The following is a 23,713-nucleotide window of genomic DNA, read 5'->3' on the forward strand; positions in this document are numbered from 1 at the left end:
CTTAGAAAGTGGAAGCTCAGCCCAAGAATTATTGGGCATTAAGGGACAAAAAGCCCAGCTCAGAAAAGCTAAGTGTTCAGGCCCAGGATTAATAAAAGCAATGGGCCCAAAGATCAGCCCAACAAAAACAACCCAGAAAAGGGGCCAATTAGTTGAAATGGGCCCAAGATTAAAACCCACTAAAGGGTTGGCCCAAGAAAATCTAGGCCCAAATCAAGACCCAAAAGATTCCAGCCCAGACGTATGGCCCAAAGTAAATATGTGCATTCACAAAAGTTAACATATTCTTGACCCGATTCGATCAAGGCACGTGCTGTATTCCTCATCGAATGAGTTGTGGTCGAAAGGGCGTCGACCAAGGCTGGGAGAAAGGTTAATTCGGTCAAAATTATATTTCCTGACCGAGAGGGTCAAGATTCTGATCGAGAACACTATCCCTGAGAACCTTGTCGACTAGAAATCAAGAGAAGACCCTGATCGAGTGGATCCTGCCCGAATTTCTGTCGACCTGGGCAACCAAGGGAAGTTAATTCGGTCAAAACTAGGGCTCCTGACCGAAATTCCTGACCGAAATTGAAATTACCTACTCGAAAATTTTCTGCTCGGAGCTCAAAAAAAATATATAGGCAAAAATCCTGGCCGAAATTTGACCAGGAATCTTGCTCGAACCCATCCTCCTCGAAATGCCGTCGACCAGGGCTGAATGAAGGATAATTCGACCAGGATCCTGGTCGAATGGAATTCCTGGTCAAAAAATGTATTTAAAAAAAGAGGAAAAAGGGGGAAGAAAAAGAAGAAAAATTCCTGGGAAATTACAGAAAATAAGGAATAAATCCAGAAAATTAAGGATAAATCCCAGAATTAAGGGAAAAATCCAGAAAAATAAAGGAAAAATTCCTGAAAATTAAGGATAAATCCCAGAATTAAGGGAAAAATCCAGAAAATTAAGGATAAATCCCAGAATTAATGGAAAAATCCAGAGAAATTAAGGAAAAATCCCAAAATTAAGGGAAAAATTCCTGAAAATTAAGATAATTCCTGAATAAAAGGAATAAAAGAAAATCATTGTAAATGTGTAGGTCGTTCCACACTTTACGCAAAAACGATACCCTGTAAGGGAACAAATGAACTTAACTTCTGCGAAACCTAGTCAATGTTTCCCAAAAGTTGGGGGGCAAATGATAGGGAATAAATAAATCATGATTACGTAGTTAATGTTGCATTAATTACATATGAATTGGGCTGCAAGTCCCAATAAAAAAATGTATGATATTCATACCAAAAAGGTTAACACATTGATCAGGCCTGATGGACCAGATCAGGCCTGATGGAACAAAGAAGGCCCAAAACCCTGATTATTAATTAATTTCGTAATTAATTAATAAGGGAAAAAAACAACTATTAAGATAAGTCCTAGTGGAGATATAAATCCTTGTAGATTGGCCTCCAAGGAACCTCGTAGGATAAGGAATCAGCTTCCTACTTCCTAGGACTCCAAATTCCATTCTAATTCAGAGACTTGACCACCAAGTCTCCTATATCAAGTCTAATTCAAGGACTCCCAACATCTATATAAGGGACCTCACCCCACAAATCAGAACTACGTTTTTTGACTTGATACTTGGCAATCAGCAAGGTACGTAGGCATCTTGTTAAGGCAGATTGAGTCATGAAACACAAGAGCAGTCAAATCGAGCCTCGAAGCTCACGTTCCTTAGTAATAAATACATCAATTATACATCTTAGTTTTTGATCCATAACACTCACTATTCAGATTATCTAATAAATCTAGATAGATGATGTTAATTAGAGTATTGAGAGGATTCTTTGCATCACTTTGAACGAAAAATTGCTCTGGGACAACAAATTCACCATTAAACTCATCATTCACTGCTTCCTTATATTTTACTTTGCCATCTCCAATATCCAGCTGCCATTTGCTGAACTCTGAAATAATTTTATTCCTTGAATCTGTACTACCCGAATGGAGCCGCATATTCGGAGAAAGTATGAAAACTTTGCAGAAATTCAACAACTTAGATTTATTGAAAGACGCATTCACTATGTCAACTCTGCTTTCCTTCGGTAGAACATGTAATATTTGTCGAAAATCACCACCGAAAATGATAGTAATTCCACGGAATGGTTTTTGGCCATTTTTTATGTCAACTGCTCCCATAATGTCTCATAAACTACGGTCTACAGCTTTTATTGCGTGACGATGCTGCATTGGAGCTTCATCCCAAATAATGAGACTTGTATCCTTGATGAGTTCTGCGATATCGGTTCCATGATTTATGCCAGCAATAGAGTTTTGATTTAATTTAAGAGGGATTTTAAATCAGGAATGAGCAGTGCGACCACCAGGAAGCAGAGTTGCTGCAATTCCAGAACCGGCAACTGGTAGAACTATTTTAGATTCCGAACGTAGACGACAACATAGAGTTTGCCATAAAAGAGTTTTGCCATAACCTCCACTCCCATAAACAAAGAACATTCCACCTTTTTTAGCATAGACATTGGCAACAACAGCATTATATACCTCCATCTGTTTGGCATTGAGATTGTTATAGTTCTTTTCATGCTGGACTCTCATTTTCTCTTTATCATAACCCTTCTTTTCGACAATAAGACGATTGACATAAATTCCAAAGTAATGCTCCTCCGGATATGGCAACTCAGGAAAATCTTTTAATGACTTTCTGACATCATTAAGCAATTTTTCTATTTCTATAAAATAAAAAAACATATCAAAATACACCCAAAATAGTTTCATGTTATGATTGCTCAACTGGAATTTTTTTAAAATGAATTGATCTCCATACCTGCTAAAGCATAATTCTTTATCTCATGCTCAGACAATGAAAGATGAATATTTTCTGCAATTTTACATCTTACATAAACAGCGTCATCTGACAAACTTTGCCAGTGTGTATTCCAAAGAGACAAAGGATCAGAGACAGAATAGTAAACCAAAATATTGACAAACATTGGTAGGAGTTGTGTTGGCATTGCTGAATGCAAGTTCTCGTAAATAGCATCATGCCATTGTTTATCATTATTTAAAAAGCCAAGAGCTCCACACGCATCTTTAAAAGTATCATATGTCACGCCATCAACTGTTCTCAAATCACTAAATGACAAACAACCTTTTTTCCTTAACAAAAGCATCCAAAGTTATAACAACTCCCCACTTATAGCATGAACCTCAGTAAGCCTTCCAACTACATCGCCTCTTTGACGAAGCTTCCACTTTCTGGAGCTGGGAACCCATGTGAAATTGCTAGAGAAATCCACATAGGTAAAATTCTGAGATTGTGGCAACTCTTTATTTGCTATAAACCATGCTTCCAACTTTGTTTTTTTGGATGTCGCCTTGTTGCACACCTTCTCCAGATCAGCAAAAGTTTTGAATTTAATATGTTTCTCACCAGGTAAATGGATGGGTAAATGATCAACACTTGGCCATCGATTGTGGATGTCGAAACCAAAAATTCTCCATGAAGCTTCAGATGCACATACATATCTGCTATCAAGAAAATCTTTAACTTCATTCAAACTTTTAGCCTTCTTTTCCTGGGCAGAGACTTGAGAAGATGTATTCTTTTTTAACAACATTGTCCCAGTGTCATGTCCTTTAAGAAAATATTTGAAGAGATATTTCAAAGACCTTGATGAGTTGCATATTTCTAAGTTGATATGACACTGAAATCGTACCAGAAGATCTCGATTATAAGGAACACCAAATTTATTATCAAGTGAGACACCTTTTTTTATAACTCTGACAGTTCTGCGTCTGCGATATACATGGAACCCGCTATCATCAAAAAAGGTATGTCCATTAAACCTGTTGAATATAGATTGTTTTGGCTTTACAGTCAATTATTTCTAGTTAAAACTTAGTTCTATATACTTTAAACATTCACTCTTGTCAGTAAAAATTACCTCTTTGGGAAATGACACATGCATTTCCCTTTTACCATACATGGTGAATACATGTAATCTTTACCACATGGACCGTGAATCATGTAATTCTTAACCGCTTCATAAGCTATGGGATTCGCTTTGCATCAGGAATTTAAGCAGAAACCAACTCATCAATCTTTTCAACAGAATTGGGACGGTCTTTGGGATGAAGCCATATTAACATGTGCATGTGAGGCAATCCACGTTTCTGAAATTCTATTACATGCATAACTGTAGGCAAAAATTTAGACAATTACTAAATGTATAACGTGTATTTTATGAGCCAACACTACATTAAGAAAATAATTAAGCTGAAACATTTTTACCACTATTAGATGTATTGCCTCCATTGCATCTACCAAAATAATTTTTTTTCTTTATCAAGTTCATTAGCTGGTCCACCTTCAACTTAAATACAGCATGCAATTACATTTGGAGCATCCACTGGATCTACATTTGGCAAATACTTTAGCATTTTTTGAATTTCGGGCCACTTAGAATTGCACGTCATTGTAAGAAATAAAGATGGATGGCCAATAACACGACATATAGCCAAGGAGTCTTTAAAGTACTGTGTCATGTATCGCTGAGATCCAGTAAACGAAGCCGGGAGAATGACAGCTTTACCAACATGCATCAGATCATTGTCTCCCCTGCGCACGACATCACGAACAGAGTGATATAAATCAGCACGAATTGTAGTATGATGATTTGACACCCAGTCTAGCCTATACCTTTCAGTTGCAGCAAAGGCATTCACAATATATTGTTGCCATAAAGTCTAGCAAGGTGCAGACCCAATCCTGAAAAGAAATGATGACTGCAATTTATGACACGGCGGTATAAATTATGGAAATTTGTACTATTAACACATATTTTAAAAAAGTAAAAGAATGATATTTTTAAATTTATAACCTTCAGATGTACGTATCATGATTTTGTAGCAGTAATACTCTTTCATTGAAACATGTCGCCGGGATTTATCATCAGGATCTAGGTCTTCATCATCCAGGTTTTCACGCTCTGAATATTTATTACTGATCAGTGGTATGTGAAGATGAAATCCTTCATTACCAAAAGGAAATAATAGTAGATATTGCAACTGCATAAAATGAGGGTCCGTTTCATATATCCTCTTCAGTCCTTCCTGCTTAGAGTTAACCACGGTATCTCTGAAACCACCAGTATTTATATTGTCACTAACAATAAAAGCAGCAACTTCGTTAGATGGCCCAATTGGGTAAGGTCTACCGCCTGATGATTTTGATGATATAAGAACCAATTTAAACTCATCCAAATCATTATTCTCAAAACGATTCCTTGCCATGCGAAATGCTTTCACCAACTGGTTATTCTTATCTAGCATGGCTAAAAGCTCTTCAACTAACTCAGGATCAACACTATCAGAAGTACATCCAAGGGCATTCAATCTATTCTCTACTTCATTCTCAGTGTCATAAATATATAACTAACAAAATTTAGGACTCGATCCATCAACAAGTACCAAACTCCCTACTAAATGATAGTTTTGACCTTCAAGTCTGAAACAATATGGAGCATTACCTCTATTGATTTTGTTATCAATCTTACCGCGAGCTGAAGTAAAACAGAAAATACAATTATAAACATGAATTAATTACTTAAAATGTTTCGATCTTTCACCACCATACAATAAAGATGCTAGTGGCTCTGGAGGTGGTGGCTCTTTATCTAGATGGATTTGACCGTTTCTGCAACACAATGAAAATGTAGGGTCTTTACGCGTACACGACTTGTTGTTACGTTCTCCATTCCATATTGTTGCCCCGTATTTATTACACATTTTGTTTGATGGACCAATATCCATGTAGCCTTGCCACAAATCTGGGTAATAATTTGGTAAATTATCAACATCAATGTACCTGTCTTTGAGTACATTTGAATCAGGCATTATCGTGTCTGAAAAAGAAGTCAAAATATTACTATCAGAAGGAAATTAGATATAAAAAATCAAAAAAAAATCCTAAGTCAGGTACCTTTATTAACAGTGTCATTGATTGTACTCTCAAACAACATTGCGTCATTAAAATCTTCAAACAAATTTTTCTTTCCGGTTCCAGAAATACATTTTTCCTTTCCTTTCGTCTTAATTTGTTCATTATTATATGTACTTTGTCTTCTACATGATTCTCCGTTTGAATTTAATATACCATATTGGTACACCATGTTAGAAACTGAAGAATGGCTGGCTCGATTAGTCAGAACTGTACTATCTGGAATACGTATTGTTAGTAACATAAATCTTCTATTGATCCCACTCTCTGAAGAGTTCTGAATACTGATGGAAGTACTGCTATTGCCTGTAATTTGAACTGTGATTAATTCAGTGATAGGATATAATACTTAAAAAAAATTACCATGATGTGTATCAACAGCAGTGTTCTTTAACGTTTGTATGGTGCCAACTGTTGCAAATTTATTGTTTCCATTAACTTAATAACACAAAAATTTTAAAATCAGAAAACTGATGATTACAGGAGGATGCTATACACTCAGCCTAATCATGACTAAATGTTAATATTTACCTGAACTAATATTACAAATAGAAGATAGGCTGAACAACTTGTCAATGTTAGGACCACGAATTTTACGCTTAACTGAGTGATTTAGAAAAAATTAAAAACCGATGACAGTTAAATATAAAAATTAATAAATTGAAAGGATGGAATGTATAACTACTGTACCTGGTTTCGAAGATTCTAGCAATGACGTAGATGAGGTTTTGGAATGACTTCAGATCAAATATCAAAAAGTAAGGAGAGGGTCATACTTTTACAGTATACATATTTCTAAATTTTACGGTATACAAATTTTTAATGTTTTTATAATATTAAACCTGTAGAAGCTCCAGACGATTGATATATATGTGAGTCTATTTTCACGGTAGCATTCCCCACAAAATTATTCGTAGAATATATACCGCTTAGAGGCGATCTACTTATTCCAAAAATGGTACTAACATTTTGAGAACGACTCCTACGCTTACAATCTACAAAAGAAACAATCAAAAACACAAATATTATAATCGAAAATAATGAATTTAATATACAAAAAAAACAGGTCGCGTTAATGAACTAATAACCTGTTAAGGAAGTCCGAGTAGTGCTTTCAGTTAAACTTGTATTTCTATTTTCATCAACGCGAATTGGCTGAAGAGGAGTACGATACTGCAAGCCACTTGATGCCTTTGTTGAAATATGTTGATTGTTTTCGGGTGTTCCTACTACAGGAAATAAAGATCATTATAGAAAAAATATAGTGACTTAATTATATCGCTCAAGAAATAATACCAGTGGAGGTAACGTTTTGGATCTGGATGTAAATATTGTACCGGATCCTTCCGGATGAATTGAAACACGAAAGCAGTAAATGGAATACACAACCAATGTAACAATGGGAACATGATCAACTACTTTAAAGGATAAAACATGTACCTCGGATCATAGGCACCTCTGTATGTGTTTCTTTTAAAGTGGCAGTACCACTATCATTCATAGTATTTCTACGCTTCAGCGACCCAACTGCAAACAAACTATAACGGGTTAAATACAGTGTGTAAACATATATAGATCCTAGAGCTATTGTTTTGAAGTTTCATACTACCTGTGTTCATAGAAATTCCTACATTCTGGTCTGATACATTTGTAGACTGATTTTCCGAATTTCTACTACGAATGAAACATTTAATTCCTATGAATGAAACGCTTAATGTAACAATGTGAACATGATCAACTACTTTAAAGGATAAAACTTGTACCTCGGATCATAGGCACCTCTGTATGTGTTTCTTTTAAAGTTGCAGTACCACTATCATTCATAGTATTTCTACGCTTCAGCGACCCAGCTGCAAACAAATCATAACGGGTTAAATGGGAAATGAGCAAATTCGTCACTGTACAATACAAAAACTTTCACTTAAGTCACCAGCCCCAAAAAGTTTTCGGTCAAACACTTGAATAATAAAAATATTTCAAATAGGTTACTCATGTTAGTGTCGTTAAATTGACTAACGGAAAAGTGACGTGTAACTGATGTGGCATCAAGTTTAATAGCGAGTTCATCATTGAACTTTGTATCATTTTCAATTAAGTTACCGACTATTTTTTTAAAAAAAGTTATTTTCTTTTTCTTTTAAAAGAGAAATTCAGATAATTTTTTCAAAAATCTGAATTGATTAAATAACATATTTTTATTGATATTTTTTTCAACATCGATAATTGTATCTGACGAATAAATTTTTTGAATGTTTATTTTTTTCCGAATAATAACATTTAATTAAAAAAATTACATACTTTTTTTAGTATTCCTGAAAATCGATATAATCAATTTTTTGACCTTAAAAATTTGTTTCAACATGTTTGATCCAACTAACGGTACATTTTGTTACAAATTTAAAGCACAAAATTTATAGAGAATGAAAAAAAAATCAAAAAATTCACTATCAATAAATTTTGATTTACGGTTATTTTTTTATGATTTGTCTTAAGTGATTAAAATTTAAAATAAAATTAAAACAAAATATACCTATTAAATTTATTAAATAATCGATTTTATTTCAGAAAAGGCTAAGATCTATTTTAAATTTTTTAGCCATAAAAATGATATTTTCTGGACAAACTTAGAGTTCGAAACTTATTAAGAATAAAAAACTCTACCCAAAAATAATAATCTCAATAAATTTTGACTTACGATAAATGTTTTACGAATTTGTTTGAGTGGTTATTATATAAGAAAACTTTAAAATAAAATATATCCCTTATATTTATAATAAAATATATATTTTTATTTTTGTGTAAGTATATTTCAATTAATTCAATAAAATATAATAATCTATATTTTAAAAAATAAAATTTTTGATTAAAAAATATTTTTTTAATTTATTTTTTGAGACTCAGTGACCAATTTGAAAGTTTTCATATTCTTTAACGGATCACCGTTAATAGTCAACGCCTTTTAACGGTCGTGCAAGAATTTTGGAGTTTAGTAATGTGATTGGGAAGTTTTATATAATTTAGTAATGCGAATGAAAACTTTTTTGGGTTGGTGGCCCAAGTGAAAGTTTTTGTATTGTATAATGACGAATTTGCTCATTTTCCCCGTGTTAAATACAGTGTGTAAGCATATATAGATCCTAGAGCTATTGTTTTGAAGTTTCATACTACCTGTGTTCATAGAAATTCCTACATTCTGGTCTGATACATTTGTAGGCTGATTTTCCGAATTTCTACTACGAATGAAACGCTTAATTCCTATGCATGACGACCAAATTATAAGAACAATATCGATTCAGATTTTAAACTAAAAAAACTTCACTACCTATCAATGAAGATCTTGATCGATTACTTAAAGTGTCTTCTTCCATGTTTTACCACCTTATTAGTCAGATGTTAGTCAGATGTAGATGTAGATTATCATGAAACTCTAAACAGGACTAAGAAGAAGATTGGGGAAGAAGATTGACATTTGCAAAAGTGTGAGAACATTCAGTTTGGTTCAGGAATTCAAATACTTTCAAAAACTTGATTAGATGCTATAATCATGGGATTTAATTATCCTCATATAGTACTGCATAATTATATTGAGTTGGGTTAACATGTACGATGACATGGGTAATTTATGGGTCAAACAAAATGGCTTAGATGGTAATATAAATGGATTATGTCGGTAAAAATATTTATCCATTGGGTAAATTTCTAAATGCATGATATTGTAGATTGTAGATTTAGTTAAAATAAATCAGTTTGAGTGAGATGATGTGCCTCGTAGCCGTAGGTCCCTAGATAAACTAATTTGGCGATGTATTTGATCAGATTAATTGTTTTATATTTTAAACCACAGAAAATAGTTGCTCATATAACGGTTAAAACGTCTGGATACCCATTTGGTTCAACATAAGACATAACTGGTAACTTTTGTTTCCTCCATTTGTTTTCCAATATTCCTTTTGTTTTCTTCTATGTGTCTTCCTTTCCCCCTCCGCCAGCCTTCCCTGTCTCATGGATGACGAAGATCTTCCGAGCACCCCGAATTCTATTCACTACGAGACCCTCGGTATCCCTGAAGATGCATCGCTTAACGACATCTGCAGAGCCTATAAATCCCTTGTTATGAAATGGCACCCTGATAAGCATTCCCTTGACAAGCTTCAAGCTCATGACAATTTCTTTAAGATCACGGAAGCCTACAGGGTATGTACGTACCGATATCTGTCCCCTTATCATTTTTACATTAAATTTTGTGAATATGAGACGAATCAGACATATGTATTCATTTAAAATTTTGGCATAGATAAAATTCTGATGCATGCAAATAAAGATTGAAAGGTATGCAACCTCATTTCTGTTCATTAATTTCAATCGAAATTGCAGGTTCTTAGTAACAAAAAGAGAGAAGAAAGTGCCATACCTATAATAAATTTTAACGAGCTAAAAACACCTGAACCTTCAAAGACAACAAAATCACGAAAAGGTGCACCAAGAAGTGATCGCGAGGACTTCATCAGCAGCCCAATACTAAGTCCGAGAAAAGGCAGGAGAAACTCGGCTGCATCAATGGAAGATATCTATAGCTCTTTATCGAAAGGCACAAATGCCATTAACATTTGCACGCCATCAAGTGTAACTAATCCTGGCACTCCTGGGAGTACTACTGGAGATCACCCTAGTTTATCAAGAACAGGCACAAGAAGTAATAGCACCCCTATCATATATTCGCATTCTACAGTTAGGAGGAAGCCTCAGCCTATTGAGAGGAAACTCAAGTGCACACTTGAAGAATTGTTGCGTGGATGTGAGAAGAAAATCAAGATTACAAGAGATGTCATCTCCGGATCAGGGTAAAATCACACACTCAAACTTACATTTATCTACATTACATCAATATGCCTAGCAGAATTCAAACTTCATCATTCTTCTGCACAAGTAATTTTTAGAAAAATTAATAATTTTGATAGGAATTGAATAAATTATTTGACTAACAGGCGAATCATGCAACAAGAGGAGATACTTAAGATTAAAGTAAAGCCAGGATGGAAAAAAGGAACGAAGATCACATTCGAAGGGAAGGGAGACGAGAAACCAGGCACACTTCCAGCTGATATAATCTTCATCATTGATGAAAAAAGGCATCCTGTATTTAAACGCGAAGGCGATGACTTAGAGCTCGGAGTTGAGGTACCTTTAGTTGAAGCTCTTACAGGCTGCACCATAAGTGTCCCTATCTTAGGAGGTGAAAACATAAGCATGTCTTTTGATGAAATCTTGTACCCTGGTTATGAGAAAATCATTCCAGGCAGAGGCATGCCTAAATCCAAAGAACGGGGCATGAGAGGCAATCTTCGTCTCAAATTTCTTGTTGAGTTTCCAACAGATTTAAGCGACGAACAACGGTCTCAAGTTTTAAGTGTTCTCAATGAATGTAATTATAGCTAGTCATCAACAAAGTTACGACTTTTTCTTGTTCATCAGTCAAGAAACATGCTTTATCACACTTGTGTGAAAACTGCTGGCTTGCTATACATGACCATAATGAATAAATTACCTAAAAACAAAGCCTTAACAGAAATTACAAGTAAAAAATGCCTCTTTTAATCGAGGATCGATAACAAAACTTTGGATATTTTTCACTATTGGCCCCTTCAAAATTTCAAGCCCCAAATAAAATTAATAAAATATTATGCACAACAGTAATAATATAAATTAGACCCGACAATTTGTTCATATCGTGTACTCTCGTGTTTGATGTATTTAAATGTTAAATATAAAATCGACAATGTTTAGATTTCGTGTTCGTGTACTTCATTTCGTGTTATATTGAATATTATTATATATAAAATATAAATAAATTAATTAAAAATAAAATATTTTAAGGTAAAAACTTTATAAAATATATGAACTATATATTTAGTTGACAATTCTATACAATATTATGACATCAAATACTATTTTCAAAATAAATATGCATATATTAATTATATACATATATTTATAAAAAATATTAATATTTAAATTATAATATTTATTTGAATCATATACCTCGGATTTTGTCGGTTACTCGAAGGGTAAATACAAAACTGACACTATTTCTCTAATGTGTACTTTGGTGTTAGTGTACTTCCGTCTTCCTTGTCGTATACCAAAAATGTTAATACAAATTGGTTCACATGATTTGCAGACTATTATGTGAGCCCGTAGGGTTTATCCGGTGCGCACCCGAAGGGTAGCGGCTGCGGGTTATTTACGATAAAAAAATACTAAATTTGCTGGTTGTTTCATTTCGTGTCCAAAATTAATGGCTCTAATATATATTAGATATATATAATTTTAATATTTTTAAAACTGGAATCTTCGTGTAGTTTCTCGAAAATTTAGTAAAATCACTTATGAATTTTACTTGATCAAGATTTGGAAATATATACTTCTCTGTAAATATCTAGACTTGTGTCACTAATTTTTTTTCCTTTTGCACCTTTATATTTAAAATAAATAACTTTTGCTCGTTCATAAATGAAAATTTGGCCTAAATTTTTATTCAAAATGTTAAAGTATATTATTATCCTTATGATATATAAAAGAGACATTGGAATAGAGTAAGAAGAGAAATTGTATATATACAAGTGTCTATAAACTCAATTAACCACCTATTTATAGGTAGATTACTAGGCATGTGAAAGATCAAAACTCTATGTTTATAAGAATACGAAAGATTAAGAGATAAGGATATTAAAGATCAAGAATGTCTAGAAGCATCTAGGACATCCATTCACAACACTCCCCCTCGGATGGCCATTTCAATAATTGTGCATCGTTAAAACCTTTATGGAAATAAACCCATTGGGAAAAAAATCCTAATGAAAAAAAAAGTACATTGATTTTGAAAATTTTATTTTAAGTCCTTAAGTTGACGCAAGCCAATCTTATGTACCAATTTTTCAAAAACTGATGGGGGTAGCGACTTCGTAAATAGATCTGCAAGGTTGTCACTTGAGCAAATCTGCTGAATTTCAATTTCTCCATTCTCTTGAAGGTCATGTGTGAAGAAAAATTTGGGCGAGATATGTTTAGTATTATCACCTTTGATATAACCTTTCTTTAGTTACTCGATGCATGTTGTATTGTCTTCGAGCATCACTGTCGGGACTGTCATGTCATGAAGCATGTCACATGACTCCCGAATATGCTAACATATTGATCTCAACCAGACACATTCCCGACTAGTTTAATGGATTACAAGAATTTCTGCATGGTTAGAAGAGGTAGCAGTCAAAGATTGTTTTACAGATCTCCATGAGATGGTTGTATCCCCATAAGTGAACAAATAACCTGTCTGTGATCGAGATTTATCAGGATCAGATACATATCTTGCATCTGCATAACCCGTTAGCACTGCTTTGGATATATTAGAATAAAATAAACTCAAATCAGTTGTGCCTCGAAGGTACCGAAAAATATGTTTAACTTCATACCAATGCCTCCAAGTTGGAGCGCGACTATGTCTTGCTAATAGATTCATAGAAAATACAATATTGGGTCGTATATAATTAGCAAGATACATAAGCACGCCTATAGCATTGTGATAGGGTACTGCAGGACCGAGTATCTCCTCATTTTTCTCCTTTGATCGGAATATGTCCTTTTTCTTATCAACTGATCGAAAAATCATTGGGGAGCTAAATGGATGTGATTTGTCCATGTTGAACCGTTTTAAGATCTTTTCTATGTATGATAATTGATGTACAAAAACTTTATTTTGAAGATGTTTAATTTTTAATCCAGGGCAAAGATTGTTTTTCCAAGATCTTTCATTTCAAATTATGCTTTTAAGTAATCAACTGTTTTCTGGAGTTCTTCAAGAGTTCCGATAATATTCAAATTATCAACATACACAGCCACTAAAGCAAATGAAGATCTTGTTTTCTTTATAAAAATACATGAACAAATAGGGTCATTCTTGTATTTTTCCCTTAATAAATATTCTCTTAACCTCGTATGCCACATTCGACCAATCTAATCCATATATGGATCTTTGCAACTTAATAGAGTAAAGATCATGAAAGTATGATTTAGATGCTTCAGGAATTCGAAATCCTTCAGGAATCTTCATATAAATATCTTTCTCAAGGAAACCATACAAGTATGTTGTCACAACATCCTTTAATCGCATTTCTAATTTTTCAATCAGGCTAATAAGGTAACGAAAAGCCATCGCATCCATTACAGGGGAATATGTTTCCTCATAATCTATGCCTGGTCTTTGTGAAAATCCTTGAACAACTAAACATGCTTTATATCTAACAATGTAATTTTTATCATTTCTTTTTCGCACAAATACCCATTTATAACCATCGAGTTTAGTCCCTTCAGGGGTTCGGACTATAGGTCCAAAAACTTCATGCTTGTTAAGTGAGCTCAATTCTTTTTCAATTGCTTCTTTCCATTTTGGCCAATCTTTCCTGCGTCGACATTCTTCGACAGATTTTGGTTCATGATCCTCGCCTTCCATCATTATATCAAGCGCTACATTATATGCAAAATTTTCATCGACGATGATGTTATTTCAATTTCATTTCTTTCCCGTGACAACATAATTTGTTGAGATCTCTTCTATTTCAAAATTTTTAGGTACCTGATCCTCTTCTGGGGTTTGTTTATTCATGTCACAAGTCTCTTCTGGAGTCTCTTCTTGAGATTTTATTCATCTATTTGGGCATCATCATATTTTGCTCCTTTTTTTGAGGATTTTTATCTTTGGAACTGATTGGTCTACCTCTCTTCATACGAGGTCTTGACTCATTTGCTTTGTAAATTTATCCTTCAAGGACTTCAATTTTTACAGGAGCATTTGCAGCTGGTATGTGTGGCTTAGTCATTCTATTGATATCATTGAATGCATCAGGCAATTGATTTGCAATGCCTCGTAAATGGATTAGTCTCTGAACTTTTAGTTCACATTGGTTTGTACAAGGATCAAAAGTGTTCAATGTTGATGCATTCCATGTAATTTCTTTCTCCAATTGCTTATTTTCTCCCCTGATTTTGGGAAAATTTTAACCTCTCCCCCTAATTTTGGAAAAAATATTTTCATCAAAATGACAGTAAGCAATCTTGCAGTAAATAAATCACCTGTCATCGGTTCAATATATTTTATTATTGAGGGAGATTCATAACCGACATATATTCCCAACTTTCTTTAAGTACCCATCTTTGTGCGTTGTGGTGGGGAAATTGGGATATATACCGCACACCCAAAAGTTCTAAGATGGGAAATATTAGGCTCTCTTCCGGAGGCCAATTGCAAGGGATAGAACTTGTGATAGCATGTAGGTCAGATGCCTACAAGTGTTGTTGCATGTAAAATGGCATGTCCCAAAACTGTAACAGAGAGATTTATTTTCATAATTAATGGTCTAGCAATCAATTGGAGTCTTTTAATAAATGATTCTGCAAGATCATTTTGTATATGAACATGAGCTACAGGATGTTCAACATGTATTCCAATTGATGCACAAAACTCATTAAAAGCTTTTGACGTGAATTCTCCGATATTATCTAATCGAATTATTTTAATATTGTAATCTGGAAATTGTGCTCTTAATCTGATTATTTGTGCAAGTAGTCTCGCAAATATCAGGTTACGAGATGATAATAAGCATACATGTGACCACCTTGTTGATGCATCGATCAATATCATGAAATATTTAAATGGTCCACATGATGGGTGAATGGGCCCACGTATATCACTTTGTATTCTTTCTAAAAATTGAGGAGATTTTGTTCCAGGTATTACTAAAGAGGGTCTGATAATTAATTTTCCTTGATAACAAGCAGCATAAGAGAATTCATTAGATTGAAAAATCTTCTGATTTTTCATTGGATGCCCGTGCGAACTGTCAATAATTTTTTGCATCATAATTGACCCAGGATACCCTAGCCGATCATGGCATATAATAAAAATTATTTTTTTCAGTAAACTTCTGATTTACTGTGGCATTTACCTCAATATTTTGAATATTGGTATAGTATAATCCGGAAGAAAAGGCTGACAATTTTTCTATAACACATTTTCTACCCGAAGTGATACTTGTAATATAAAGAAATTCTTTATCCTCTTTATTCACTGTTTCAACGTGATATATATTTCTACGAATATCTTTAAAACTTAATACATTTATTTGTGACTTTGGGGAGAACAATGCATCATTTATAATAAATTATGTTCCTTCGGGTAGTAATATAGTAGCTCTTCCGGAACCTTGTATCAGTTTACACTCCCGAAAATTGTGCATACATTGCCTTCATATTTATTTAAAGATGTAAAATATTTTTCATTTTTAAGTATAGTGTGGGTCGTTGCGCTACCTACAAGATAAATATCTTCCTCTTTTGTTATATGCCCAATGCGAGAATGTAAAATATCCATATTGATTCAATAAGAGATAAATATACAATTAATAATGATAATCATAAAGAGATACACTCATATACATGTGAATGTAAAATAAAGCAAATAAGTACATCAAACATTGTGTTTATCATCAAGAGTAATGATGCCATCAGGAGGCTCATAAAAATCAGCAGTATCCAAATAAGTCATTTTTAGGAGATTGTCTGCATGTTCTTTATCTTCGAAAACTAAATTTGTTTCAACATTCTTGCCATTGTCTTTCATGGACGCTTGATAATGGTCAGCTAGGTGTTTTGGCATACGGAAGGTACGTGACCAATGGCCTTTCATTTCATATCTATAGCATTCACTTTCAACAATTTATCAATATTTTTCTCCAACTTCTGGTTGGGATTAGATTTATCATGCTTGAAAGAAGGATAAGTTTGGATTTGAAGTGCTTGACCACGCATTTCACATCCACGACCACGTCCACGGATACTGATACGACCACACCCACCACCTCGTCCACGCCCATATTTATATGTTGCCGCATTCACTTCAGGGAAAGGGCTAGATCCAGTTGGGCGAGACTCGTGATTCTTCATCAAAAGCTTATTATTTGGTTCAACAACAATGAGGCATGAAATCAATTCAGAATATTTTTTAAAAGAAGAATATTCATCTTCTTTTTTATAGGGTGTAGTTTATCTTATCAAAGACAGGAATCTTGATACTGCTGATTTTCTGTGCACTCATACTTCCAAGATTTTAATCTATTTGCTTTCAGATTTTGCTCTGATACCAATTGTTAGGTATGAATTGCAACATATGGGGGTGAATGTATTTTCTTAGTTTTTTTTAATTAATCTTGTGAAAATGTTTAGCTAATTTATAACAAGACGGATATATTAATTTTATAGAGATAAATTACCAATACAGACATACAAGCAATTATCAAAAACTTACTTGATTTATATTAAATCAAATGTGTTTTACTACAAATTCATGTTTTTAAAATATAAGAACTCAACTATAATTCTTGAGAGAAAATTCAAGATTTTTCTTAGATCTGTTTGATGTATCTAAAATAAAGGACCCGTGAATGATTTATAGATCAACATGCACGTGATTACAAAACTTACACTAAAATGGACTAACACGTTTTTTAAAGCTATTTTGTATATTTTCCATTTTCAGTGTTAGCAAATATGTGCAGAATTTAATAGGTCTGTGACCCTCCTTTGTCCAATGAATCTTAGCCATTGATCTTGAATTCTTCAAACTGCATTTGTAGTCTTTTGAATTTCGTGATAGAATTGTTTGTTGACTGATAATCCTGAATCTTCAATTTGTATGCATTCTGAATAATGAAGTAGTTTGTCGAGATCTTTTTGTGTGCTGTAAAGATGTCACATATCGATAAGTAAAATGACTTATCGATATATTGAGTTCTCTACATGTGTTAATGACTTGTCTACGTCTCCAGTTCTCCACATATGGAATGACTTGTCGATATCTCCAGTTCTCTACATTGGCTTTTGACTTATCGATATCTCTAGTTCTCTACATGAAGGTTTGACTTGTCGATATCTCTATATCTCTACATGAAGAAATGACTTGTTGATATCTTCAGTTCTCTAAATAGACTTTTTAACTTGTCGATATCTTGGATCTCTACATGCATATTGACTTGTCGATATCTCTCAGAACTTCTCTACAAGTCATTTTGGACTTCTCGACAGACTTCCCGATATTTCTTGATCTGTGACTTGTCGATATCTGACTTTGAACATTTTTTCTAGAACAATATTATGCAAATCCAATCTGCTACACTTCTCGCTGAGGCATGATCAGGATTTGACCTTCTTACATAGTTTATTCCTTAGCTTGAAATTTGTTCATGGAATAATCCTCCAGTCTAATATACTTAACATTTTTACAGACTCAAGGAATATAATTACATAATACAAATTTAGATTATCATACAAATTATCCTTAGGGTTGTCAAGATGACCTAGTCTTGTTATGTACATGCATATCTTGCACAACATAACCGAAATAAGATTTAACTTGAGATCCAGAATATAATAAATATCAAAGTGAGACACTGTTAAGGTAACTACGAAACCAACACCTCGTAACGGCATAGGAGTGCCATCAGCAGTCATAATGGATAAATATGAATCAATAAAAAATGAAACGAAAGACAACCAATGAGGAGACATGTGATGAGATGCACCCGAATCCAGAATCCATAGAGAAGAAAAAATAAATTTGAAGTACCAATTGACAAAAGACCTGTTGACGATGAGACATACATGTCGATATATTGCTGAAACTAAACTCAAACCAAATTAGAAACAAAGTCGAATCCAAATTCAACACCAAATTTAAACTATATCCAAGTTCAATCAAGAAACCAAACTCGAAATCAAATCCAAACTCAAAACAACCAATTTTAACCAAAATCAAATCTGAAAGCAGATTTAAAACCAATTTCAATTCTAATTGCAAATCCAAAAATAATCTCAAATCTCAAGTAGATAAACCAATTAGTACAACAGTAACATCCCAATAATCGAGTACTATGAAATCCAATCAATCAAATAACCCAACTTTCAAGATCAACAATGATGCAAAGAATAAACTAAAAGTAAACAGTAACATGTTGGAACCATCAAAAAATCGATTATAAAGCTCCAAATACGATCTCCACCATTCAAAATTTAGATATTGATGCAAAGAAGACGTTATTAAAATTTTAGAATGATCCAACAGTTGAAACTTGGGGAATCGTAAAAACAAATTATGAATTTTTAAGAAACTTTTGTTGTTATAACGTAACTCTATCTATATTAACTATTCAACTAAACTTCCACGATCATCCCTAAATTTGATACCCAGTCACTCGAAACCTAGCTCTTGACCATGTTAAATAACCATTCGTTTTAAAATTTTAAGGTGGCAAAGGAAATCTCGAATATGATCTTATACTCTTTAACATTCAGTACTAAATTACTTCAGTGTTATCGATATTGCATCTGCAAAGAAGTAGAGCGGTGGTAATTATAGAATGAGCAAAAGAGAGGATCCTTTGCACAGTACATTACGACATAAAAATAAGTTACAAGATCTAAAGTTTAAGTATTATTTCCAACAGTTTGAACTTTTGAGTGAACAAATGATTATATGCTGGATGATCTGCATAATTGAAGAAACTTAGTGCACATACCTGAAGGTTGCATAAATCAGCGAATTTGAAAAGAATAATAACGATTTTGTCATCTCCGAATCAGGTTATCATATACATTATTTAATTATTCGTCTGGTTCTGTCTTATGTTGAATCATACTATTGAGGGGGATATTGAAAAATATGTAGTCCGGTTGAGACTTTCTTTAAAATTTTAAGATTTTGAATGAGTTAGTTATTTAGCGCATATGCATTACCAAATAGTAAGTAGTATATGAAAACAGTAGGAGAATACAAATTAAACTTGATCATACTTATGCACGAGTAATTCTGAGAAAATCATATAATTTTGAGAAGATTTGAACCTAGCTAGATCAACATTTCTTCTCAACTAAGCTCAAGTATCACATACAATTAGAATTGAGATTATATGATTGATTTTCTACTATTACTATTTTTGGTACAACATAATCTTTAATTTACTTCTTATCATATTGTGACTGACAGGCTAATTATGCAACTAGATACTTAAGAAGAAAGTGAAGCCAGGACGAAGAAAATGAACAAAGTTATATTTGAAGCGATAAAAGACTAGAGAGCAGGCACTCTTCAGGCATCTGCTGATGAACAGAGATCAGGCACTCTTCATTATCGATGAGAAAAATCATCCTATTTTTGTATTTATAGGAGAAGGTGATGACTTAGAGCTCGGAGTTGAGGTACCTTTAACTAAAGCTCTTACTGAGTTACAGGTTGCACCGTTATCATCTCAATTTTAGGAGGTGAAAATATGAGTTGTTCTTTTGATGAAAATTTGTACCTTGGATCCTGGTTATGTGGAAATCATTCCCGAACAAGGAATGCCGAGTTCGAAAGGACACAATTATGACTGCTAATCTTTGTCGCGAATTTTTTGTTGAGTTTGCAACAGATTTAAGTGATGAATAATTTGGTTCACCAATTTTTTTTAATCAAGTATGAGTTTCAGCCATTACATCACACGTTTGGTTTAAAAAAAAATTCATACACATTCCTCAAAATCAAATCCCCAAGTATCAGTATCAACTTTAATTTTACTATTTTAACTTTTATTTAAGCATTTAATTATATATATTTAATACTAAAAAAATCTATGAACTTAAATATATTAAAATAACAATAAAATTAATATATTTAATTAAAATAAAATTATTGAATTAACATGTTTTAAATAAAAAATATCCATTAAAGTACTCAACCCAACTCATGATATTAGATATGATATATGATACTCATATTACTTTACTCATTGCAACTCGGTATCACATCATTAACCAAACTATTCTCGGTTAAATTTTGAAATTGTTCAATAATTAAGATTATGTGATTTAAATCACTTATGTGAACACTATTGTTGTGCCATGACCATAATGAAGAAATTGCCTAAAAGCAAAGTTTAACAGAAAATATATGAGAAAATGTTCTGTCTTTAGAGAGGATCAATTGTTCAATAATTAAGGTTATGTGATTTAAATCACTTATGTGAACACCACGACCATAATGAAGAAATTGAAAAGTAAAGCTTAACAGAAAATATGTGAGGAAATGTTTGTCTTTAGAAATGATCAATTAGGAAACTTTTAAATACACACAGCTTTGTTCATACCGAAATTCTAACATTCTATTTCTATTAACTCTACGGAGAGAGGTATTTGACTATTTGCTATGGTTTTAAAGTGGTCTCTGGTGTCTCCTGATAGCCGACTGTTAGGGTGAAATCACGCGCTAATAACACACGCAAGTATACGCGATCATAAGTAATATAGAATACTTTCTAGTTCGTTCCCACAGAGACTCAGACTAATTATGTTCAATTAAACTCACTCACCAATGTATGATTATTTCTCAACGTTAAGACAATAACACTTAGATTTGATTAACTAATTATTAACTACAATTAACTACTAAAATTAACCACTTAATTATCACTTGAACTAACAATATTAAAACACTCATGAGATCATAACTTCATTACTACTTCCTTCAATAGTCATTGTTATTACCCTTAGCATGCAACAGTGATGATATTAATCGAATAACACGAAACTGATAAAAGCCAACTTTCATTGTACTAATACCATTCTACCAAACATCCACAATTAAGATAGAAGTTGAATAGGCATCAATTATGTTGAGTCCCTATATGTCTACAGAAATTGACAACATAACGATTTAAGAACAAGTTATTCCTTTTGATTATACAGGGCGACTAAAACGGTTAGAGTTACCCACTAATCATGCAACATCATACATGAACATATGCTAGCATGGCAAGTTCTAAATCTCAAGATCCACCGTCACTTCACAAGAGATTAACACCCTATATTATATGTTCGCGACGCACATAAGACGAATAAGCACAACCAATACTAGATATCATACAATCATCACACACTAAGGTATTAAACAACTACTAAAGAATTCCATAGTAAATCCGTTACGACCCCATGATCACGATTAGCCCATTATAGCACTCATCGTCATCATGGGTTCATATGAAAGCATGATAAATAAACACAAGAGAATAATAACTAAACTAATTATATTAAACTAGAGTACGTCACAAGAGTTAATAGGTTCAAAGTAAGAAAACTAGCATCCAACGTTATAACGAAATAAGAATCACGAGAAAATATGCTTCCTCTTCGTTGCGGTGTGCTAAAACGGTCTTCTTCCTTATCTCCTTCGCTCTTCGATTAATACTACGATACAACCTTCGTGAAACGTCTCTGAAATCTACTTATATAGGAATCCCATAAAACCCAGATTACTCAGAAGTTGGAAGCCAAACAGAAGTAGGAGTCTAAAATAATTATTCTGAATTCACGACCCTGCGCGGCCGCTCAGCATAGCTGAGCGGGCGTTCAGCTTCCTGCGCGGCCGCTCAGCATAGCAGAGCGGGCGCTCAGACCCCTTCTGGAAAAATGATCTGTTTTGCTCCGTTTCTTTGCTGTAATCTGCTCCTACCTTCCCACTTACAATGCTAAACACATGCCAAGGCTTATTATTGATTAATTCTCCCCTGAAATGCAACTAATACCCTGAAATGCACAAACACTAGAAAAATGCATCAAATACAAAAAATACTTGATTTCAAGACACCAATTTAAGCTATTATAAGACGTTCTAAGTTGTATAGAATGCCACTTATCACACCCCCAAACTTAAATCGATGCTTGTCCTCAAGCGTCACAGACTCAAAAACAAAATAAAAAAACATGCATGAATGCAATCTATATGAAATGCATCGATCCCTCTTACTACGACCAAACCAACCAACTCACGACATCTCAACAAATGCAATTAGGCGAATAAAGATCAATCGAATCATATAAACTAACATACAGCCAGAAACGTGGTGTGTACAGATGCTTAATAGATATGCTTCGGAACTAGATCAATTATCATGACTCAACTATCATCAAGGCAATCACATGATTATACAAAGAATAAAAATTCTAGGCACAAAGTGACTTATAACACTTCAAGAATCCTGGAGCTTATTACGGAATCATGCTTTTTATTTATAACAACAAATGCTTATTTGACCGTGCAATGAGTGAGGTCCACAAAAGACTTATACAATGGTATCCATGTAGCGAGCGTTAGGTTAGCGAATCCCAAACTATAAAAGCCTTAGGTCACTAGGCACAAAGTCCCCTAAGAAATTAATAACTCGAATACCAAAGAGCCCACTCGTGATCAATTATGCATTAATTCTTTATTTATTTATTTTTTTTCTTTTTCTCTTCTTCTATTTTTTTTTCCTTTTCTTTTTTTTTCAAAATTTCTGAGCAAGTGCGTTTCGCTCCATCTTGCTCAACCCTAGACTACTCGCATAAACATACGAGCCGCCTACTAGCCATTTGACGCCTAGCCACAATTAACAACGAATTCCATTTTTCACTCCATTTTTTTTCTTCTTTTCATGCCTTTTATCACTAAGAACCTATTATAAAATTCTAAGCATAATAAATAGATTAACCTCGAAAACCATCAAACCATAACAACAATCTAGTCCTTAAGCATTCTCTAAGACTTAGTGAAAATACAAGTGTTTCTAACATGCATATCATCCTACATGACTCAACAT

The 23,713-nt window shown here is 33.5% G+C and overlaps 3 protein-coding genes across 4 annotated transcripts; 1 reads left to right on the top strand and 2 right to left on the bottom strand.

The window, feature by feature from the left end:
* Positions 1–2,341: 2,341 nt before the first annotated feature.
* LOC141705675 (uncharacterized) lies at positions 2,342–3,171 on the bottom strand. The gene is made up of 2 exons (XM_074508587.1): positions 2,826–3,171; positions 2,342–2,730 (listed from the first exon to the last, which is right to left on the bottom strand). The coding sequence occupies exons 1-2, from the start codon at positions 3,169–3,171 to the stop codon at positions 2,342–2,344; spliced, it is 735 nt and encodes a 244-aa protein (XP_074364688.1).
* Positions 3,172–3,177: 6 nt separating this feature from the next.
* Positions 3,178–4,028, bottom strand: LOC141705743 (uncharacterized). The gene is made up of 2 exons (XM_074508661.1): positions 3,946–4,028; positions 3,178–3,847 (listed from the first exon to the last, which is right to left on the bottom strand). The coding sequence occupies exons 1-2, from the start codon at positions 4,026–4,028 to the stop codon at positions 3,178–3,180; spliced, it is 753 nt and encodes a 250-aa protein (XP_074364762.1).
* Positions 4,029–9,916: 5,888 nt separating this feature from the next.
* LOC141720512 (uncharacterized) lies at positions 9,917–11,467 on the top strand. Of its 2 annotated transcripts, none has more exons than XM_074522958.1 (3): positions 9,917–10,193; positions 10,374–10,840; positions 10,985–11,467. In XM_074522958.1, exons 1-3 carry the CDS (start codon positions 10,002–10,004, stop codon positions 11,433–11,435), a joined length of 1,110 nt encoding a protein of 369 aa, XP_074379059.1. In that variant the 5' UTR covers positions 9,917–10,001; the 3' UTR covers positions 11,436–11,467. The 2 variants fall into 2 exon arrangements, with proteins under 2 accessions (XP_074379059.1, XP_074379066.1); XM_074522965.1 differs by having other exon boundaries at positions 10,027–10,197.
* Positions 11,468–23,713: the final 12,246 nt, after the last annotated feature.

The sequence above is a fragment of the Apium graveolens genome, chromosome 1 (genome assembly GCF_009905375.1).
Source record: "Apium graveolens cultivar Ventura chromosome 1, ASM990537v1, whole genome shotgun sequence".
NCBI lineage: Eukaryota > Viridiplantae > Streptophyta > Magnoliopsida > Apiales > Apiaceae > Apium > Apium graveolens.